General features: G+C 36.3%; 2 protein-coding genes and 1 pseudogene across 4 annotated transcripts; all 3 read left to right on the forward strand.

The window, feature by feature from the left end:
* Nucleotides 1-2665: 2665 nt before the first annotated feature.
* LOC113309210 lies at nt 2666-6630 on the forward strand (annotated as a pseudogene).
* Nucleotides 6631-7257: 627 nt separating this feature from the next.
* LOC113312668 (proactivator polypeptide-like 1) lies at nt 7258-10385 on the forward strand. Of its 2 annotated transcripts, none has more exons than XM_026561402.1 (6): nt 7258-7414; nt 7864-7965; nt 8414-8562; nt 9282-9458; nt 9661-9720; nt 9893-10385. In XM_026561402.1, exons 2-6 carry the CDS (start codon nt 7869-7871, stop codon nt 10076-10078), a joined length of 669 nt encoding a protein of 222 aa, XP_026417187.1. In that variant the 5' UTR covers nt 7258-7414; nt 7864-7868; the 3' UTR covers nt 10079-10385. The 2 variants fall into 2 exon arrangements, with proteins under 2 accessions (XP_026417187.1, XP_026417188.1); XM_026561403.1 differs by lacking the exon at nt 7258-7414 and adding an exon at nt 7481-7523.
* Nucleotides 10386-11190: 805 nt separating this feature from the next.
* Nucleotides 11191-16155, forward strand: LOC113310709 (uroporphyrinogen decarboxylase-like). Of its 2 annotated transcripts, none has more exons than XM_026559459.1 (6): nt 11191-11436; nt 12312-12433; nt 12611-12721; nt 13008-13196; nt 13872-13997; nt 15461-16155. In XM_026559459.1, the coding sequence occupies exons 1-6, from the start codon at nt 11328-11330 to the stop codon at nt 15974-15976; spliced, it is 1173 nt and encodes a 390-aa protein (XP_026415244.1). In that variant the 5' UTR covers nt 11191-11327; the 3' UTR covers nt 15977-16155. The 2 variants fall into 2 exon arrangements, with proteins under 2 accessions (XP_026415244.1, XP_026415245.1); XM_026559460.1 differs by having other exon boundaries at nt 12324-12433.
* The last annotated feature ends 1261 nt before the right edge of the window (nt 16156-17416 follow it).

Here is a 17416-nt window from a genome sequence, read left to right on the forward strand (position 1 = left end):
GCAAGATATATAGGTTGATTTTCTTACTGTTGATGTTAGTCTAGTTTTTTTTATAATCAATTTTCATCTAGTTATGTTAATTTTAGGGCTTCTAATATTAGTCGTTCAATGGATGTTTGATTATGTTTTGATCTCCTTGTTTGATTGTTTATTTTATTTTATTAAAAAATAGTTCAGATCTATATGGATAATCATGTTTTTTTGTCAATTTCTTCACTAGATCTGATCATATCAGTTTCATTTTGTTGGTTTTAGATGTGTTTCGGTTTAGTTTTGTGTATGAACCAACAGTACGTTTCTGCAGTACTGACAAAAACCTAGTTTTGAAGACCTTTTTTTATTTGATTCAGAAGTACATATATGGAATATTGAAATAGAAGTGTTTCAATACTGTTTTTCACGGATTCGTTAATTATTTTTGACATGCAGCTGATTGTTGTGTATGAACCAACAGTACATATATCCCGTACTGACAGAAACCTAGTCTACTTTTAAGAAGAAGAAGAAGAAGAAGAAGAAGAACAAGATGGTGCATCGTTATGATTTACGAGGAGAATATTCGTTTTCTGTTTCCAGGTATGCTTTCTAATCATCTTGTTTGATTATTTTGTTCGGTTTTTCTTCTTTTGATTTGTTTTTTTTGATTGTATTCTGATAATCAAATCGATTTGATTGACGCTTTTGTGGTTTTTAGGTCTGTTACAGTTGTTTTTCGTGTATGAATTGATAGTACATATATGGCGTACTGATACAAAACTCTTCTAATTTTGTTTTATTTGAAGTTTTTCCAATTTTTTTGGTTCGATCCATGAGTATGTATGTATAATACTGATAGGAAGTGCTATTTGATGTGTTTTTGCTCCTTTTTTAGTCTTACCCTTCAGTACTTATGTGAAATATTGTAATATGTCTTTCGATTCTCTTATTTTTCATAGTGTCACCTGTTGTTGTCATACTGTTGATTTGTAGTTCATGAATCTTCAGTACATATATCGCATACTGATAGGAAGTGCTCCTTGTTATGTTTGATTCAGTACGTATATGAAATACTGAAATAGATGCTCTTTGTTACGTTTGATTCAGTACTGGAATTGGATATGGAGATGATTTGGAGCTGCAGTTCAGAACTTATTGCAAGAAATGACAGATTTTGAATGATAGGAACAGGAGTTGTTGTTGGTTCAGATTTGCAATCTTGTGAAATTGGTGGTGGTCTTGATGAAGTTACAAATTGGTTGTGATGTGTGTTTGAAAGAAGGTGTGCTGCAAATGGATTTGGAGGAACATAGAAGGTTGGGTTGCTGATGTAAACTGAAGATACAAATGAGATAGAGGAGGAATTGTAGGTGGTGATTATTGTGAACAAAATCAGTGGATGAGATGTTCGTCTCAATGGGTTTATGAAGATGGTAGTGCTGTTTAAACATGGAAGAAGAACAAGTCTGTATTGCAGCTGAATTGAAATGACAATGGTGTTGATGTAGCGGTTGCAGTTGTGGTTTAAGCTAAGAAGATTGTGATGCAGCAAGATAGAAGATTACTGAGAAGATGGAGCTGAAGGCAGTGGTGAATGGTTGACTGCAGAGGTGCTGGTGCTGCAATAAAGTAAAGTGAATTGAGGAGTACTCAGATTCCTAAGTAGTGTAGCAGATATGTACTCATATTTGTAAGCAGTGTGGCAGATATGTACTCAAATTTGTAAACAAATCTATGGTTCTTTATATGTTTTAATTAAATTTGGACCTCCAGATAAATAAAATTCCGATTTGGTAGAAGTATGTTATTTCACACGTACTTAAACAGTGGGGTATATTAGTCATTTCTATGTTTTCAAATAACTTTGGATCTTAGAATAAGAGTAAAATCTAGTTGGACCCTGCTATATATAACCTTATGGGCTTATGACCAAACAAGAAATTTTCCTATTCCTAACTCGCCTTTGTATTTCGAGAGGTCCAACTGGTATCTGGTTTGCAATAATTTCAAGCAATCTTTTCTCATCTCCCTCGAACCATACGTTATACAATCCATTTTCAAGAGCCAAATCAAGGCCACGTCGAAGTGCAGTTATTTCTGCAATGGTACTTGTTGTTTTCCCTATTGGTTCTGAGTAGCCGAGTAGGAAATCGCCTTTATGGTTCCTAACAACACCCCCGATGCTTCCCAATCCCGATTTATGTTTCACAGATCCATCAAAATTCAGTTTACTCCATCCATTATCAGGTCTTTCCCATTTAACTTTAACGACTTCCAGGTGATGAATTTGTCTCGTGAAAGATGCACTAATTTGGTTTTGGATTAGCTTTTGGTGCCTCCATAACTTGGTAAACTTGAGAATCATTTTCTTACACTTCGATTTTGTTAAAACAGTAATTGAACATGAAACTATAATTCATTGAGGGGAAAGATGGATATTTAAAGAACAATCTGATGATGTTCAGGAAAACTTGAATTGAATGGTTGTTTAAGCTTCAACCAAAATAACCGTCAAAACTAAATTATCTTGCTAAAAATATAACATGGAAATGGAATTTAGGCGGTCAATAATTTTGATGGCTCAAATTTCAACAATCTACATTTCTGCTCTTCGCAAACCTTGAACACTCCTTCCTCTATAAATTGATTATCATTTTCCTTGGAGAAAAAACACTACGGCCATTGGCCAGTGTCCAGTTGTATATGGCATTGAGTCATAAGTTGGCTTTCCACGAATTTGCCGCCATCCACCTGTTTCAAATCTCCACAATCATTGGATCCTCCTTTCTTGATTTAGCAATCGGCAAAGGAATCAAACTTTAATCCTGTACCAAATATATTTAATTGTTTTACTCTGTGAACCTAACGGATATAAGTCAACCATACTTAGCTTTGCTCTAGGCAGCGTAGCGTAAGAGATCAAATACCAGCACTTGGATTCCACGTGTCTATGTTCGGATACAGAAGCTATTAAAAAAAAACATATTTTTAACGGTCATGTCTAATCACTACAGTATTTGTGTCCGTTCACCCGCAAAAAGAGAAATGGCGATCGTAAAAGGAAAAGAAAAAGTACAGAAGACAGTTGTGGGTCGTTACGTTGGGCAAAGTTGGTGGAGCTTTTGCTTTTCTTGACAGAAGCACAATTCTATACCGTTTTCAGTGCCAGGCAATAATTAGAAGATAACCAAAAGAGAAGATGGCAAACTGGAATGTTTTTTTGAAATATGCACAAACCGAAATATTAACTGGTATGATTGCACATAGAATCCGCTACAGAATATCATTTTGATTTTTCATAGTGCACTTATGCACTGTTCAATGATTGAGTCTAATACTTCAGCTTAGTACAGGAAGCCATCAATTTGGTGTACGGAGGATTCTGTTGTCGAAGACATACCGTGTAATATCTTCTCAAGGGTATTTTACTTTAGCTACAGTTCAGAAACAAAAGAGATGTTTTTCCCTCTCTCTGTTCAAAATCTTACAAACGGTTTCAACTTCAAGGGCATTTAAGGAAGGAAAAGATACCTCGAATTCCCAATCCCCGAAGTCGAACGTTTGTTTTCTGTCGCGAGTCGCGACTTTAAAACACTTTTATCATCGTACTTTATGTTCTATCACTCTGAAGTTTTGTCTCTAAAACATAATCATCCCCGTCTCATCCACGCTTAGTTCTTCAAAATCCTAGGTTCTGGTTCTAATCTATTTCACAACAAACAAATCACTTAGAAAGATTTTATTTATTTTTGCCGTGTAATGACTAAAACCCTTGAATCCCAGGGTTTTGATGTTTCAGAAACCCTAACCTCTGAAATGAGAGAAAATCATACTATTGAATCTGAAGTTTCCGATGGTTTATAGAAAACTGGGTTTGAGATGGATCAAAAAACCCTAGTTTCGGAGGATAACGCTGAAGAGGAGAAAAAGAAGGAGATTAACCATTTCAGAGCTGAGATTGATACGTCTTTACCTTATGAATCAGTGAAAGAGGCTGTATCTCTTTTTGAGGGTAGTGCTATTTGGGGACCTCAACAACGCAAAAACTCAGAATCGCTGGTAATTTCTGCGAATGCATTCTACATTAGGGTGACTTTGCTTTAGTAGATAGTACTTAGTTGTTTAAATTCGGTTTCCGTTTTTGTTTCCAGGGTTCTTTTATGTAGGAATAGTTTAGGTTCTCTCAATTATGAGTTTCACTGATAAGTAATAACTAAGATTTATCAGGGAAAAACATTTCTTAATAGGGTTCAGTTAAAAATTCTAGTGAATTTTGTTCAATTTTTGTGTACTCTTTGTTTTTGTGATCTATCTATGCCAGGATTTTGTTCTCGAGATGTATGCTTATATTCAGGATATGCTTGTTCATAAGATTGTTCTCATTTTTGTTTCCTACTAGCTTCATACTTTTATGGGACTTCCACAACTCATTGATGTGTTTACTTTATGTGGTTTAGAATACTTTAGGAAGTTTTGTTTACTGATAAGCAGTAGATTTTATTGAATTGTAAAGAGTTTTTAGTTTTCTTTATTAAACTTAGAATGCAGCATTAAATGAAGCAAAATCCACTTTAGTGAATGACTCTCTCGACTCTTGTTGTTTTTAACCATCCAAATTAAACTATCTTAGCTCACTTTACACTCTTGTCGTGATACTTATCCTTTAGATATCTGTCTTCTCAGTGTGAGGTGATTTGAGGAGCTTAATTTGTAAAGTAAGATTAATGTTCGATATGTTTCATTGTGGTTTTAATTGTAAATAGCATGTCGTTGAGGAGCTTGAGCCATCTAAGGTCGAGGAGGAAGCTACAAAATTAGAGAAGGAGCTGAGCCTGAAAGAGAGGGAAACACTTGAGGTATTAAAAGAACTAGAGAGTACCAAAAGGGTTGTTGATGAATTGAAGTTGACGCTGGAGAAAGAAGAATTGGAAAATATTGAAATTCCAGACGCACCAGTTGATTACACAGAGACAAGTCAAGTTGTTAGAGAAATAGAAGTTGGATATACAGGAAACCCTTTCATTACTGACGGGGACTTCGTATTAGATTATAGCCCCTGCCCAAGTTCTTCTCCAGGTTTGATTTTAATGGAATTGGAGCAAGCGAAGGTAAACCTTACCCGGACAACAAGTGATCTTGCTGGAATCCGAGGTGCTATTGAATCACTTCATAAGAAACTGGAGAAGGAGAGAATCTCATTCAAGAAAACCCAAGAGAGGCTGAGCCTTAACTCTGCTAAGATTTCTTCTCTGGAAGAGGAGCTGAAACAGACAAGGATGAAGCTACAACAGGCGAAAGATGTAGAAAACAGATGTGGGAATCCCCTTGATCTTTCAAAGGAGATCCAAAAGTTAAGTGCTGAGGCAGATCAATTTAAGCAGATGGCAGAAGCAGCAAAATCTGAGGTAGTGAAAGCAATGTCGGAAAGTGAACAGATAAAAACAAGTATGAGGACCACAGAGATCAGATGGATTGCAGCCATGAAAATGGTGGAGGCAGCTAGGGCAGCAGAAGCCACTGCTCTTGTAGAAATCAAGGCTTTGACGAGTAGCCAGAGTCCAACAAAAGATTTGCTCGAACAGCCGGACACAGTAACTCTTTCTTATGAAGAATATTCCTCCCTTACTCGCAAAGCTCAAGAAGCTGAAGAGGCTTCAAAGAGAAAAGTTCAAGATGCAATGCTGCATATTGATGAAGCAAATGTGTCTAAAATGGAAATCCTAAAGAAGGTGGAAGAAGCAGTGGAAGAAGTTCAAACTAGTAAAAAGGTTTTGGAAGAGGCTCTAACCAGAGTGGAAGCTGCAAATCAAGGAAAACTGGCTGTTGAAAAAGCGCTTAGAAAGTGGCGATCAGATAATGGTCAGAAAAGATTCTCGTACGTTTGATCCGAACAAGTTCAATCTCGCTAATGAGGGGTGTAAACAAACATTATCTATTGGACAAATACTGAACAAGAAGCTTAACCTACCAGAAGATTTTGAAATGGGAACAGAAAAAGAGAATAAACAAAAAGTTTCCTTGGCACAGATGCTTGGTAAACAAACTGGGCCGCTGTCTCCACCTCTATCGCCTCCCCGTCCAACTGAGCAAGAAGAAACAGCTAACAAGCAGATTTCTGGAAAGCGAAAGAAGTTTGGGCTGGTGCGTTTTTCGCTTCTACTGACCAAGGAAAGTAAGAAGAAGAAGAAACAAGCTCCAAGGTAACTAGTGCACATCATAAATAAATCGAATATAATTGCACCGTAATTTATTTTTTTTACTTTGTCAACTTCGGGTTAGGATTAAGTTTGCTAAATTCATTATTGTTCAAAATTGCTAGCTATGTACATCCATCGCACGATATCTTGTTGCTCTATGTCTTTACTTAGTAAAAACACTGGTCTTTTATGTTTGTTTGTTCCCCTCAAACAACCTGAAGGAAAAATAATATTTCAAGTAGTCATTGCAGAGCTTTTTGACTCTTTATTTTAAGTTTGACAACTGAAGCACATACTGATGCAGGTGGAGAGCTTGCAGAGGAGAAATATAGGGAGGATTTCTTGATTCCTTCGAAACAACGGTCCATTAATATTAAAATTTATTTATCATTAATCATTTGCATCTCTGTATGTATCACCATGGATTCAGAGGTCCCATGATTGTGTCAATTCCTGTGTAGTATTATTCTCTATGCATCTTATTAGTATTCACTTCTGCAGCTCTGCTGCTCTTGTTTACAACTTACTCCGTCTATGGGGCCATGTGCTCGTTAAACTGGCCGATGTCAGTGCCGTTGATGTTTACAACAGACCTCTGCTAAATCCAACAATACCCTTTTGAGTTTTGACATGTGCACAGACAGCACAGTGCACTACAACCACGAGCAACACACTAGCACATGAACTAACTCGACAACTGAATCTATGTTTGGTGGAACCGGACCGATTCGTTGAACTATTGTAGGATAAGGATCACTGGCTATTTTCTACAATATTTTTTTGCCTAGTACTCCACCCACTTGCGTATGTTTGTCCATTCAACACTCAAAGATTCCTGGAGCGGACTTGTTTACCACGTAAGCACAATATTTTTTTGGTTAGGTGGAGGAATTGTAATATGTCTCACGGAGTATGCAGGACTCCATACCACCACAATCCAGTATAGACCACGTGTTTCTAGCAGTCCCCATTATTAAGTTTGGGACTAGATCCTATGGTTGAGACTGCATCGGCGGTTAATATGTATGTACCTTGATGGTATCTGGTCGATAAGGAAAACTTGTAAAATAAAAAGGGTGGTGGGAAAGTATGAAAAAGTAGGCTCTCAACTTAACCAATGAATAAATAAAATCATTTGCGGTATCCTTGTCTCACTAAAACTCAGAGAAGGAAAGAGCTTCCGATCTTCAGTGTTTCTGAATCCAAACATCAAATTATTTTTTAAAACACCGAATTTGCAGGTATAAATATATCTTTTATCTTCTTTGTTTCATAGTTCATAACCTTAATTTAGTTTTCAAAGAATTTCAATCTTAATTTCAGAAGCAACAACTTTGTTCCGATAATTAGGTATAATCTTTTCTGTTTTACTAACTGAAAATTAGGTGTATTTTTATGTTTATGTGTGTGCTAAATCTGGGGTTTTGTAAAATTGGAAAATTGAGGGTTTCTTTTTGAAACTGAATTTGTTGTTTCTGTGTTTGGTTTTGATTATTTGTTGATACTAGTATCTGATTATGTGGTTTATTTCGTTTATAATTCAGAAACAGGATAGGTTAATAAAATTTTATAGTTTTGCTTATTGTTTAGTGAAATTTTGGCTCGAATTTGAAGGTTTATTCGTGTTTCCATAGTCTGCCTTTGACAGAATTGTTGTGTTGGTTGACTTATCGTGAGTTTGTGACTTCAGGCACTATGGGTGTGAGAGGAGGACTCTTATTTCTGCTTGTGTTGGGAATTAGCTGGATCTTTGTCGATGCGAGGAACTTCGCCCTTGTCTCAGATGTTTCAAGTGAGCCTTTATTTTTATTTTATGATGACTTTGTAAAGTTTGTATTTTGATGTTTTTCTTTTCCTTTTATTTTCAAATATTATTTCTTGTGGTGTTTCTTGGCGCAACCAGCCTCCTGCAACCAACCCTGAAAATCTCCTTAATCAGTTTTTGATGATTGTAATTGTAGTTCAATGTATACTCTGAATACATACCCGTTAGATTACTTTGCTGGTTTTCTTCCTTGTTCTTTAGTTCAGAAAATAATTATCAGGAAAATGAAATAAAATAAAGAAACTGATGACGTGATCCATCCATTGAATTGATATATTCCCAGCAAAACACAGTAGACCATAGGAAGGATGAAAAAGTCTCTACTGGAAAAAGTCAAACTGAAGATATAGTTGTAACTTCAATTGTGCTGATAAACTGTGAAGCTTTATACTGAACCCATGCTTCTTTTTTGCAGATACAGGGAAAGACAAAGATAAAGTATGCAATATGTGCGAGAAATTCGCTACTCAAGCACTAACTTACCTTGGTCAGAACGCTACCCAAACTGAGATCCTTGGCAAGCTTCATCAGGCTTGTTCCAAGATGCGGTCTTTCAAGAAAGAGGTAATCACAAGACCTATTTTATAAAGAATTGAATGGCTATATTTATGTCTATTAGGAGTATTTGGCGTCATTACCAGTGAAGTTCTACTATTTGTGTTATGATGCTAATCTCGTCTGAGGTAATTTGATTAGTTTGTTAACCAATGCTGTAAAGTTTCATGTAATAGTGTAGGTTAAAATGACATGTTAAGAAACAACAAACTAATAGGATGACAAGGTCGGAATTAGTACTTCCTACTTGGTAAATAATCAACATAACAAATTGAGGCAGTCAGTTGATTTGTGTGGACATTGTAAAGTTTGGTCCCACACTGCTGATCTCCAGTCCCTAAAGAATATGCTTAGATGATCTCAGGCTGGTTAATCCTTTTTTTTTCCGGCTTCTCTAACATAGACATGTAGGATTTGGCGCTTGTTTGTATTCAAACATTGGAAAAAGTTTCTGTGTGCCTACTCCCTTAAGCTCAATACGCTAACGGGCCATACACTGTTCTGATGGTGGAAACCTGGCTCTTGTTTACCTTAGAGGGTCAACATCAAATATTGCATAGAACCTTTTGATCAAGTGATTTTTTAGCCACACTTGCCATTAGACATGCTTTCATACTGAGTACTCTAATATGAGCTTCAATGTGATAAAATGTAATAGTAGTATATACCTTGTGATATCTGCAATACTATCTTATCTTCTTTCTGATCTTTTCTTAAAAATTCTGCAGTGCTTGACAATGGTGGACTATTATACTCCTCTATTCTTCTTAGAGGTAAACACATTAAAACCTGAGAACTTCTGTCACAAGATGGATCTTTGTGATGCACAACATCCAGACAGTTGCAAGATGTGTCATCAAGCCGTAGATGAAGTCTTGGAGAAATTGGAAAATCCTGATACACAGGTATCTTTCTTGCTTGATCAATTGTTTTCCATATTTTCTTAACAACTTACAAATATTTTTCCTTTTTTATAGCATCATATTTTCGTATCTGTCTTGGCATCAAGATCTCAGTTACTGTCGACTGTCTACATACTCATGTCTATTTCCATTATGTTAGCTATACAGCCTGTTACTAACTAATTAATTTTTTTTATCAACTCAGTTAGAGGTAATAGAGATTCTTCTGAAGGCATGCAATGCGGAGAAGAAATACGCCCAACGGGTAAGAGCACTTGAATTTCCTGTCTCAAAATTTCCAACATTATATTTTGATGATGCCGTAATGATCTTAGTTCTTTTAGAGGTCCAATAGATAGATTGTTTGCATTTTCTTAAACTTGGATGCACCTTAATTATCAATACATCCAACTTTTCCTTTTGCTGTTTAACTGCAGTGTAAAAAGCTAGTTTTCGAGTATGGACCCCTGATAATGACAAACGCACAACAGTTTCTGGCATCGAAAGACATCTGCACTATCGTTGGTGTCTGTAAGTCCTCCTCTGCTGTTGTGAATGAATCGGAAGATGCATCATCTTCATTCTCAACCTCAGCTGAAACGTCTTTGCTAGCCGATTCCTAAATCTGTCAGAGAAATAGCTGGGATAACAGGTTATTAGAGACCGAATGAGTGAACTTCAATTTCAAATGAAAAAGAGCAGAAACTCATTGCAAGAAGTTGGTACATATGTGCTTATTAGGTGTGCAACTACATAATTAAGCCAAAGACACGGTGTTTTATATGTATATACGTGTGTAATTATCAATTTAGCGGAAATATTTCTGTCTGGTTTTATTGTTATTGTACACTTATTCCATTATTGGGAGAACTGGTTGGAGGTTGTTTATTCAGTTGAACACTTCAAGTTGAACTTCTCTTTCTTTCTTTCTTTCTTTCATCTTTACATGGTATGGCATGGTACCTGTAACTATCAGTTACTCATAAACTAACTTTCGTCGGACCATCATGATTTAACAAACCAAAATTAGTTTGCTTTGGTGAATTATACCCATTTCTATCGCCATGCTCATTTTAAGCACGAAGATCTATTATCTAGACAATGCTTGCTGGTTTATTTTCTCTCGGACGGCTTCTCTTACAAAATTGAACCATGGCTTGATATTCAATTCTAAAGGAAGTAGCATTGATAATGACGATAACATTGATTGCACACCAAGGAAGGGAATGAGATTAAATTAACCGCATTATCATCTTATTTTGGAGTATATTCTAATTTCTGACAGTATGTTACCATGTGAATTTTTACCTGGAGAAAATTCAAGAAGTTTCGGCTCTTGTTAGTTTTCCGCAATAATGCGAATTCTGTCCTCTTTATGGACGGACTAGATATCCAATCCAAACTTCCCAAAGGATAACGAGATAAGAGATTGTTACCTCTATGACCACACTACCCTTACCTTGTATACACTAAGTCGACCATTATTCTCGTCTAACAAACTGTATCAACTGTCCCAAAAACTCTAGACTGACATTATTACCCTTAACTACTTCCTCACTTCGTCTGTTTCCCTTGCACGGGTTTCTGTTCTCCATTATTTTAAACGAGGCTTAAATGGACATTTCAAGTAGCTAAACCATGGTTAGATTTAGCTAGTTAGAATTAATATGAGGGCATTATTGTAAAATAAACACTGCAAGAATTATCTACTCATCCTTACTTTTGTACTCGGCTTTTCAACGTTTCAATTCAGAGAGGAGAAGAGAAAAAAGAAAAAAAAAGCTCGAGCTCTGAGATTCAAAGAAATTTCAGTAAGTTGAAATCTTTGAATGGTTTTGTAGGGTTTAAGGTTTCTTAAGATAGTAATTCGTAATGTCTTGTGTTACTGGATCTCTTGCTTTTGGTGCTCTTTCGATTTCACCCAAATCTACATTCACTTCTCTCTCTAGATCGAAGTTCAGCATCAATTGTTCTGCTGGAGGTAATTTTTTGCAATTCTGTTAATTGCGCCTTGAGAATGATTTCCTTAGTTTTTCATCATGGAGAAAGTAGACTGGGGATTGAAACATTATAACACATGAATTTGTACATTTGTCAGAATTGATACTTATTTCATCTGAAAATGAACCTTTAAAGTTTGGTATTTAAAGTCCTCATTAGAAGAATTGAAGCGAATGGGAGGGGAAAATGCAGATATTTGCCATTTTAGGATGGATTATTAAACACCTTCACGAGATTTAGTGAAAGTTGCCTTCACATTGTTAGACCAGATGACAAGAAAAGGGTTCTTGAGTTTGCATTGGCCTTGTGCAGTTTGGTCATCACCTTGGAATCAAATTTGAGAAGGTCAGCTCAAGTAGAAGATGATTCTTTGAATTATCATTACACCCTTAGGTTTCTTTTAGTATGTAGTTTTATTCTTATATATCTAGAACACTCCGGTACCATTTTCAGGTTGAGTCTTGTCGTGCCAATGTCAGACTTAATTTGGACAAGAAGAGACTTAGTAGGATGAAGGCTTAGTGCAACGGTTCTTGTTGCTTGTGATGTTAAAGATTTTGCACTTATGTTTCTCATTGATTCAGCCTAGAAACCTGTTTCTGCATTGCTAGACGGACCCAAACTAGGATAAGATTTTTTTCCACTTAGTTTCCTCAGAACTCTTTTGCTAGATAGAATCCTGTTTTGCTTTTATGGAAGCAAGTTCCCATTCTGCTTCTTCTTGAAGGATATAAAATTACCTGAGCTTCTATACGTTAGCAACCGTATCTTTGAAATGAATCTTTACCAAGATGCCACAGGTGTGAAGTGCTTAATTTTTTGACTCTTAACTTCTTTCCATGCATTTCTTTAAAGGAACTGTTGCAGAACCACAAGCTGTTGGTGCTGCTGAACCTCTTTTACTAACTGCTGTTCGAGGGGAAAATGTTGAACGACCCCCAGTTTGGCTTATGAGGCAAGCAGGGAGGTACATGAAGGCATGTTTGACTGAATCTGAGAAAATTTTGATATTCGTTTTATTTGATATTCATATTTCATATTGTGGAAATGTTTTGTGATTTTGTGAAAAATTGTTGAAGATATCACTTCTATTTATATTACGGGAACCTTTTTGCTAGAGCTGCAACTAATGTGCGAACAATTGCCTTTGACAGAGTTACATGACGCTCTGCGAGAAACATCCTTCCTTCCGTGAAAGATCAGAGAACGTTGATCTTGTAGTTGAAATCTCTCTGCAACCATGGAAAGTGTTTAAGCCTGATGGGGTAGGATAACCTTATTGTTGAAATCTGCTTTCAAAAAACTTCAGTCAGAAGCTTCATATTTTTAGTTGGCAAGCTTCTTCGCTTGTATCTCTTTGGTTTTACTAGGATCTCTTTGGTTTTACTAGGATAATGTATTACAGTTGGCCTTCTCCTTCATTTAGCTAGCGCTGAGTGAATCATGCCTTTGAAGGTGGAGGAGTTGTATAAACATCTTGTGATTTGAGCATCTTATGTAAAGATATGCAACCAATTGATTTTCTAATGCTTTTGCAACGTCTTGTGACAGGTTATTCTGTTTTCAGACATTCTTACCCCTCTCTCTGGTATGAATATACCTTTTGACATTGTAAAGGGAAAGGGTCCTATAATATTTAGTCCTCTGAGAGAAGCTGCAGATGTTGCTCAAGTGAGGGACTTTGTTCCTGAAATGTCAGTTCCATATGTTGGGGAAGCATTGAATATCTTGCGGAAAGAGGTATAGTATCGCATAGCTATATGAATGCCAACCTTTTACATTCCAATTATCCAGTAATCTTGAGTTTGGTTTGTCTCTTTTGGTTTTGGTTTGTACAAAGCCTCTTGTTCAATTTCAAGAAATGTGCTTGAATTTGTTTCAGATTACTTCACTTTTATGTGTGAAGCACATTTTAATTTTTCAGTTGAAAAATATTAGATTTATGTCTCAACAAGTCATGGATTAGGATCTATGACTCAATATTTTGGCCTTTTTTACTTCAGTGCAGGAAGACTCATGAAATGGAAAGCTGTTTAATGTTACACTGCTCTTTAAAACTAGTTAGTGATTTCCAGTAATAATCTAATGGTCCGTATAGATCAGGAGGTAAAAGTACTTCTTGATCTAAAGTCAGGCTTAGCTGCGCTAATGTTGGCAACCCTTCACTTGGATGAAAGCATCCTGATTACTAAACGTGTTACATCATGCAAAATTAGTTATGGAAGCTCCTCCAAGAAAGCTGTGTAACACTGATGCTGGTACGAGTAGTGATACAGGTTGTTCGACACTGCCAGAGAAAAAACTAGGAAATATAGACATGACACCCACTATAGTAATTACACATATCATCTTAGCTATGCACGAGTTATCAATTGTACTTGTTTTCATTTGTATTCATATCTTTTACCTTTTCAGGTAAACAATGAAGCAGCAGTTCTTGGCTTTGTGGGCGCTCCTTTCACCTTGGCGTCGTACTGTGTTGAAGGTGGTTCATCAAAGCACTTCTCAAAAATTAAGAAACTAGCTTTCTCTGAACCAAAGGTACGTCATTGCTTATTTGACAGCTACAGGCCTAAATTACGAAACTTAGGATTGTCACAGTTAGATGAGGCACAAGATGTCATATTGGAACAGAAACTGTTAGGTTTGCGTATATGATCAGGATTTTAGATTAAACATCTAGTAAATTAGGGCTAAGGATAACATCGTTACGTGGCACTCTGAGACTCAATAACCAATTTAGTTCTGAATATCTCTATTTAAGTGAAGAAAACATCCAATTCATGAATATATATATAAATAAAGGTCATTGCTACTAAGATGGTGCACATCACCTCCAAATGATTTTCTGGACTATTTTTGAAATCGGTTGTACACCTATCTCGTAGACGAGAATGAAATATTATTGAAGCACTAAGGTTGAGTGCAATACAGGACATTTAGGTTCCCAAGATTATACATTTAAATTGAATGACTATCACCATGGGCTTGGAGACCCTGCCTCAAAATCTATATGAATGCTTGTATATGCTAAGGAGGAGGCTTAAGGCTGTGTTTAGATTAAGCCCGCAATATCATCTTATAAGTAGGAAAACTATGTCCCCACCCTACCACCTACTAACTGTAGTTCAGTTTGAATCATGTGGCCTACCTAGTCATGTAATAGTAAGCATGTCTGATGGTCTCATGCTCTCTTCCTCAGGGCAGGTCGGGTCTCGAACCATTGTAATAGCGTAATAATCCTAAATGAATGATGAATTTTGGAGTAATCTAGGGACCACTGTTCTATAGAATCAAAAAAAAAAATGTATAGTAAGCACAAGAGGTTCAAGTTAATAAGCCCAGTTTAAATTTGTTTAATAGATATTTAATTCCAACCCCCAAAAGAATATCTGGTTCCTCCCCTGCTTATAATATTTGCTAAAATTTGACATGGATTGTTTAGCTACTCTTAAAATTTGACTTAATAGAAGCAAGAAAGTGATGCAATTTCTTAAGTTTGTCCATGCTAATGCCTTCATTCATTGTACCTAATACGCACCATGTAATGTGGACTTGTACCCTATTTTTTGTTTTAAGTCGTTTTCATTTCTTTTCATAACTTTGATTTGTACCCAAAGATGATAAGGCTCCTTGCATATCTGATTTAGTTGCAATTGAAAATTTCATGTCAGCCTCAGTATGCGTATGATAAGTTCCATCTCTAATTATATGGCTCGAGATATTTGAAGAAAATATAGACCTTTCCAGTTTCTTAAGGCCCCACCGTATATGGCTTACCACATTTCCACAGACACCAACGGTGCCATCTCTCTTCAAGCAAACATATGGTTAACGACAAAATCTGGATTTTTGTTTGATCAATTTTAGATTATGTTTTCATGTTCTGTGGTACAAAATCTTTTGAGCAAATTGGACCACTCAGAGATGTTTGTTCGATATGAATTATTTTGCATTCAGGTGGTAACATACAGAACTGATAATTATATTTCTTTTATTGGCAGATCCTACATGCACTCCTCCAGAAGTTTACGGATTCTATGGCCAAATACATTAAATACCAAGCTGACAATGGAGCACAAGCCGTACAGATATTTGATTCATGGGCCACGGAATTAAGTCCTGTAGATTTTGAAGAATTCAGTCTTCCTTATCTAAAACAGATAGTCGATTCAGTGAAAGAGACCCATCCACATCTACCACTAATTCTTTACGCAAGCGGGTCAGGTGGATTGCTTGAAAGATTGCCTTTAACAGGTGTCGATGTTGTTAGCTTGGACTGGACTGTCGATATGGCTGAGGGAAGGAGAAGGTTAGGACCTTACGTAGCTGTCCAAGGAAATATAGACCCCGGAGTTTTGTTTGGATCGAAAGAGTTTATCACAAGCCGAATTCATGATACAGTGAAGAAAGCAGGTAGGGGTAAACATATATTGAATCTTGGCCATGGGATTGTTGTTGGTACACCAGAAGAGAATGTGGCTCATTTTTTCGAGGTGGCTAAAAGTCTCAGATACTAGAAGATGCACAGTCTGAGTACATGTATGATTTTGTTTTGTTCAGGTTGTATTAGTTCTTTGGGGAAGAAAATGTCTGTCCTCTCTTCTTGTAGATTTTTTGTATTGTAATTTTGAGTTGATCAGTTTATGAATGTATGATTTATCATTGGAATGGTTAAAAAATAGTCATAAAATCTATATTTCATTCCAACTTTTCTGTGATGTAAATGGGTTGTCTTTCACTTTCTAAAAAAAGTAGATGGGTCGCCTTATCCCACCCCACACATTGGACCATAGAGCATGCGGTTGGATCCCACACCCACCTCACACGTATCTGTACTAGTTGCCCAATTAGGAAGATGTCCTCATTTAAATAATTTTGTTTAAATAAAGGTACCAGAAGATATTATTGGAACTTTGCTGTGAATCATTGGCGCGTCTATGTTCAGTGGTCGTGGTGGTTGTTGAGTGAGAAAATTCAAGAAAGAAGATAAATCAGAGGTTCTGTATTTTGACCTTCGGTCTGTCAAGGAGCTATGGGGCCTAATTATGTTCACCCACTGCCACTGGTTTCATTTTGTCGATAGCTCAAGTAATGGTTCATTCAAGTCAAGTTAACCATGGAGACTAAGCTCAGAGAATTACATATAAACTAACACTATACATATAAAACATGTGCAACATTGCACTTGGTTCCTCTGGTAATTTCAGACAAGAAACAAGTGTATTCGCATGGGTATCATCTTTGATCTTTCCGGTTGACATCATATCAGAATGGATGAACACATAATATAGACATATAGATCTACATTAGGCTGTACTGTTGATATAATATTTGATATCTCATCTTGGCTTTTCAAAAAAAAATAATAATCTCATCTTGGTGATTTATATGATAAAGATTATCATCCTATAAAATAATGAACCAATTGCTACGAAAGTTGAATGAAAAAGACTTTAAAGGTGTGAAAGCCACAAAGAGATAACCACGAAACTACTTATCTTATAATCTTACTAAGTTGTAATTTGCAACTTTTATCATGTTTAAAACATGTGATTTTCACAAAGTTACATGCGATGGATCCAGCGACAAAATGTTAAATTAATCCTAATGGTCATCCTAATCTCATTTAGAGTGGATCTGATCTGATGATCCGATAAAGATTTTTGGTCTCACTAGTTAACTATACTAGTCTACTGACAAGACAGCCACCCTACTAAACTGATGTGCATGGTGCATGTTAATTCCACATATTTAGCTAAGATAACACATGCTATTTAATCTCAACTTCCAAACACTCGATATTTTTAAATTTTTAACGGTTCTCTTTTTCTCCTGAGAAAGTATTTTCTATACAGGGGGTACCATCATGGGTTTGAATATTATGCTTGTTTTGTTCTTTTCCTTGTAGGTGGCTCATCCTTCACCCACAGATGCAGACAGACCCTTGTGGTCTCTTA

The sequence above is a fragment of the Papaver somniferum genome, chromosome 9 (assembly GCF_003573695.1).
Source record: "Papaver somniferum cultivar HN1 chromosome 9, ASM357369v1, whole genome shotgun sequence".
Taxonomy (NCBI): Eukaryota; Viridiplantae; Streptophyta; class Magnoliopsida; order Ranunculales; family Papaveraceae; genus Papaver; species Papaver somniferum.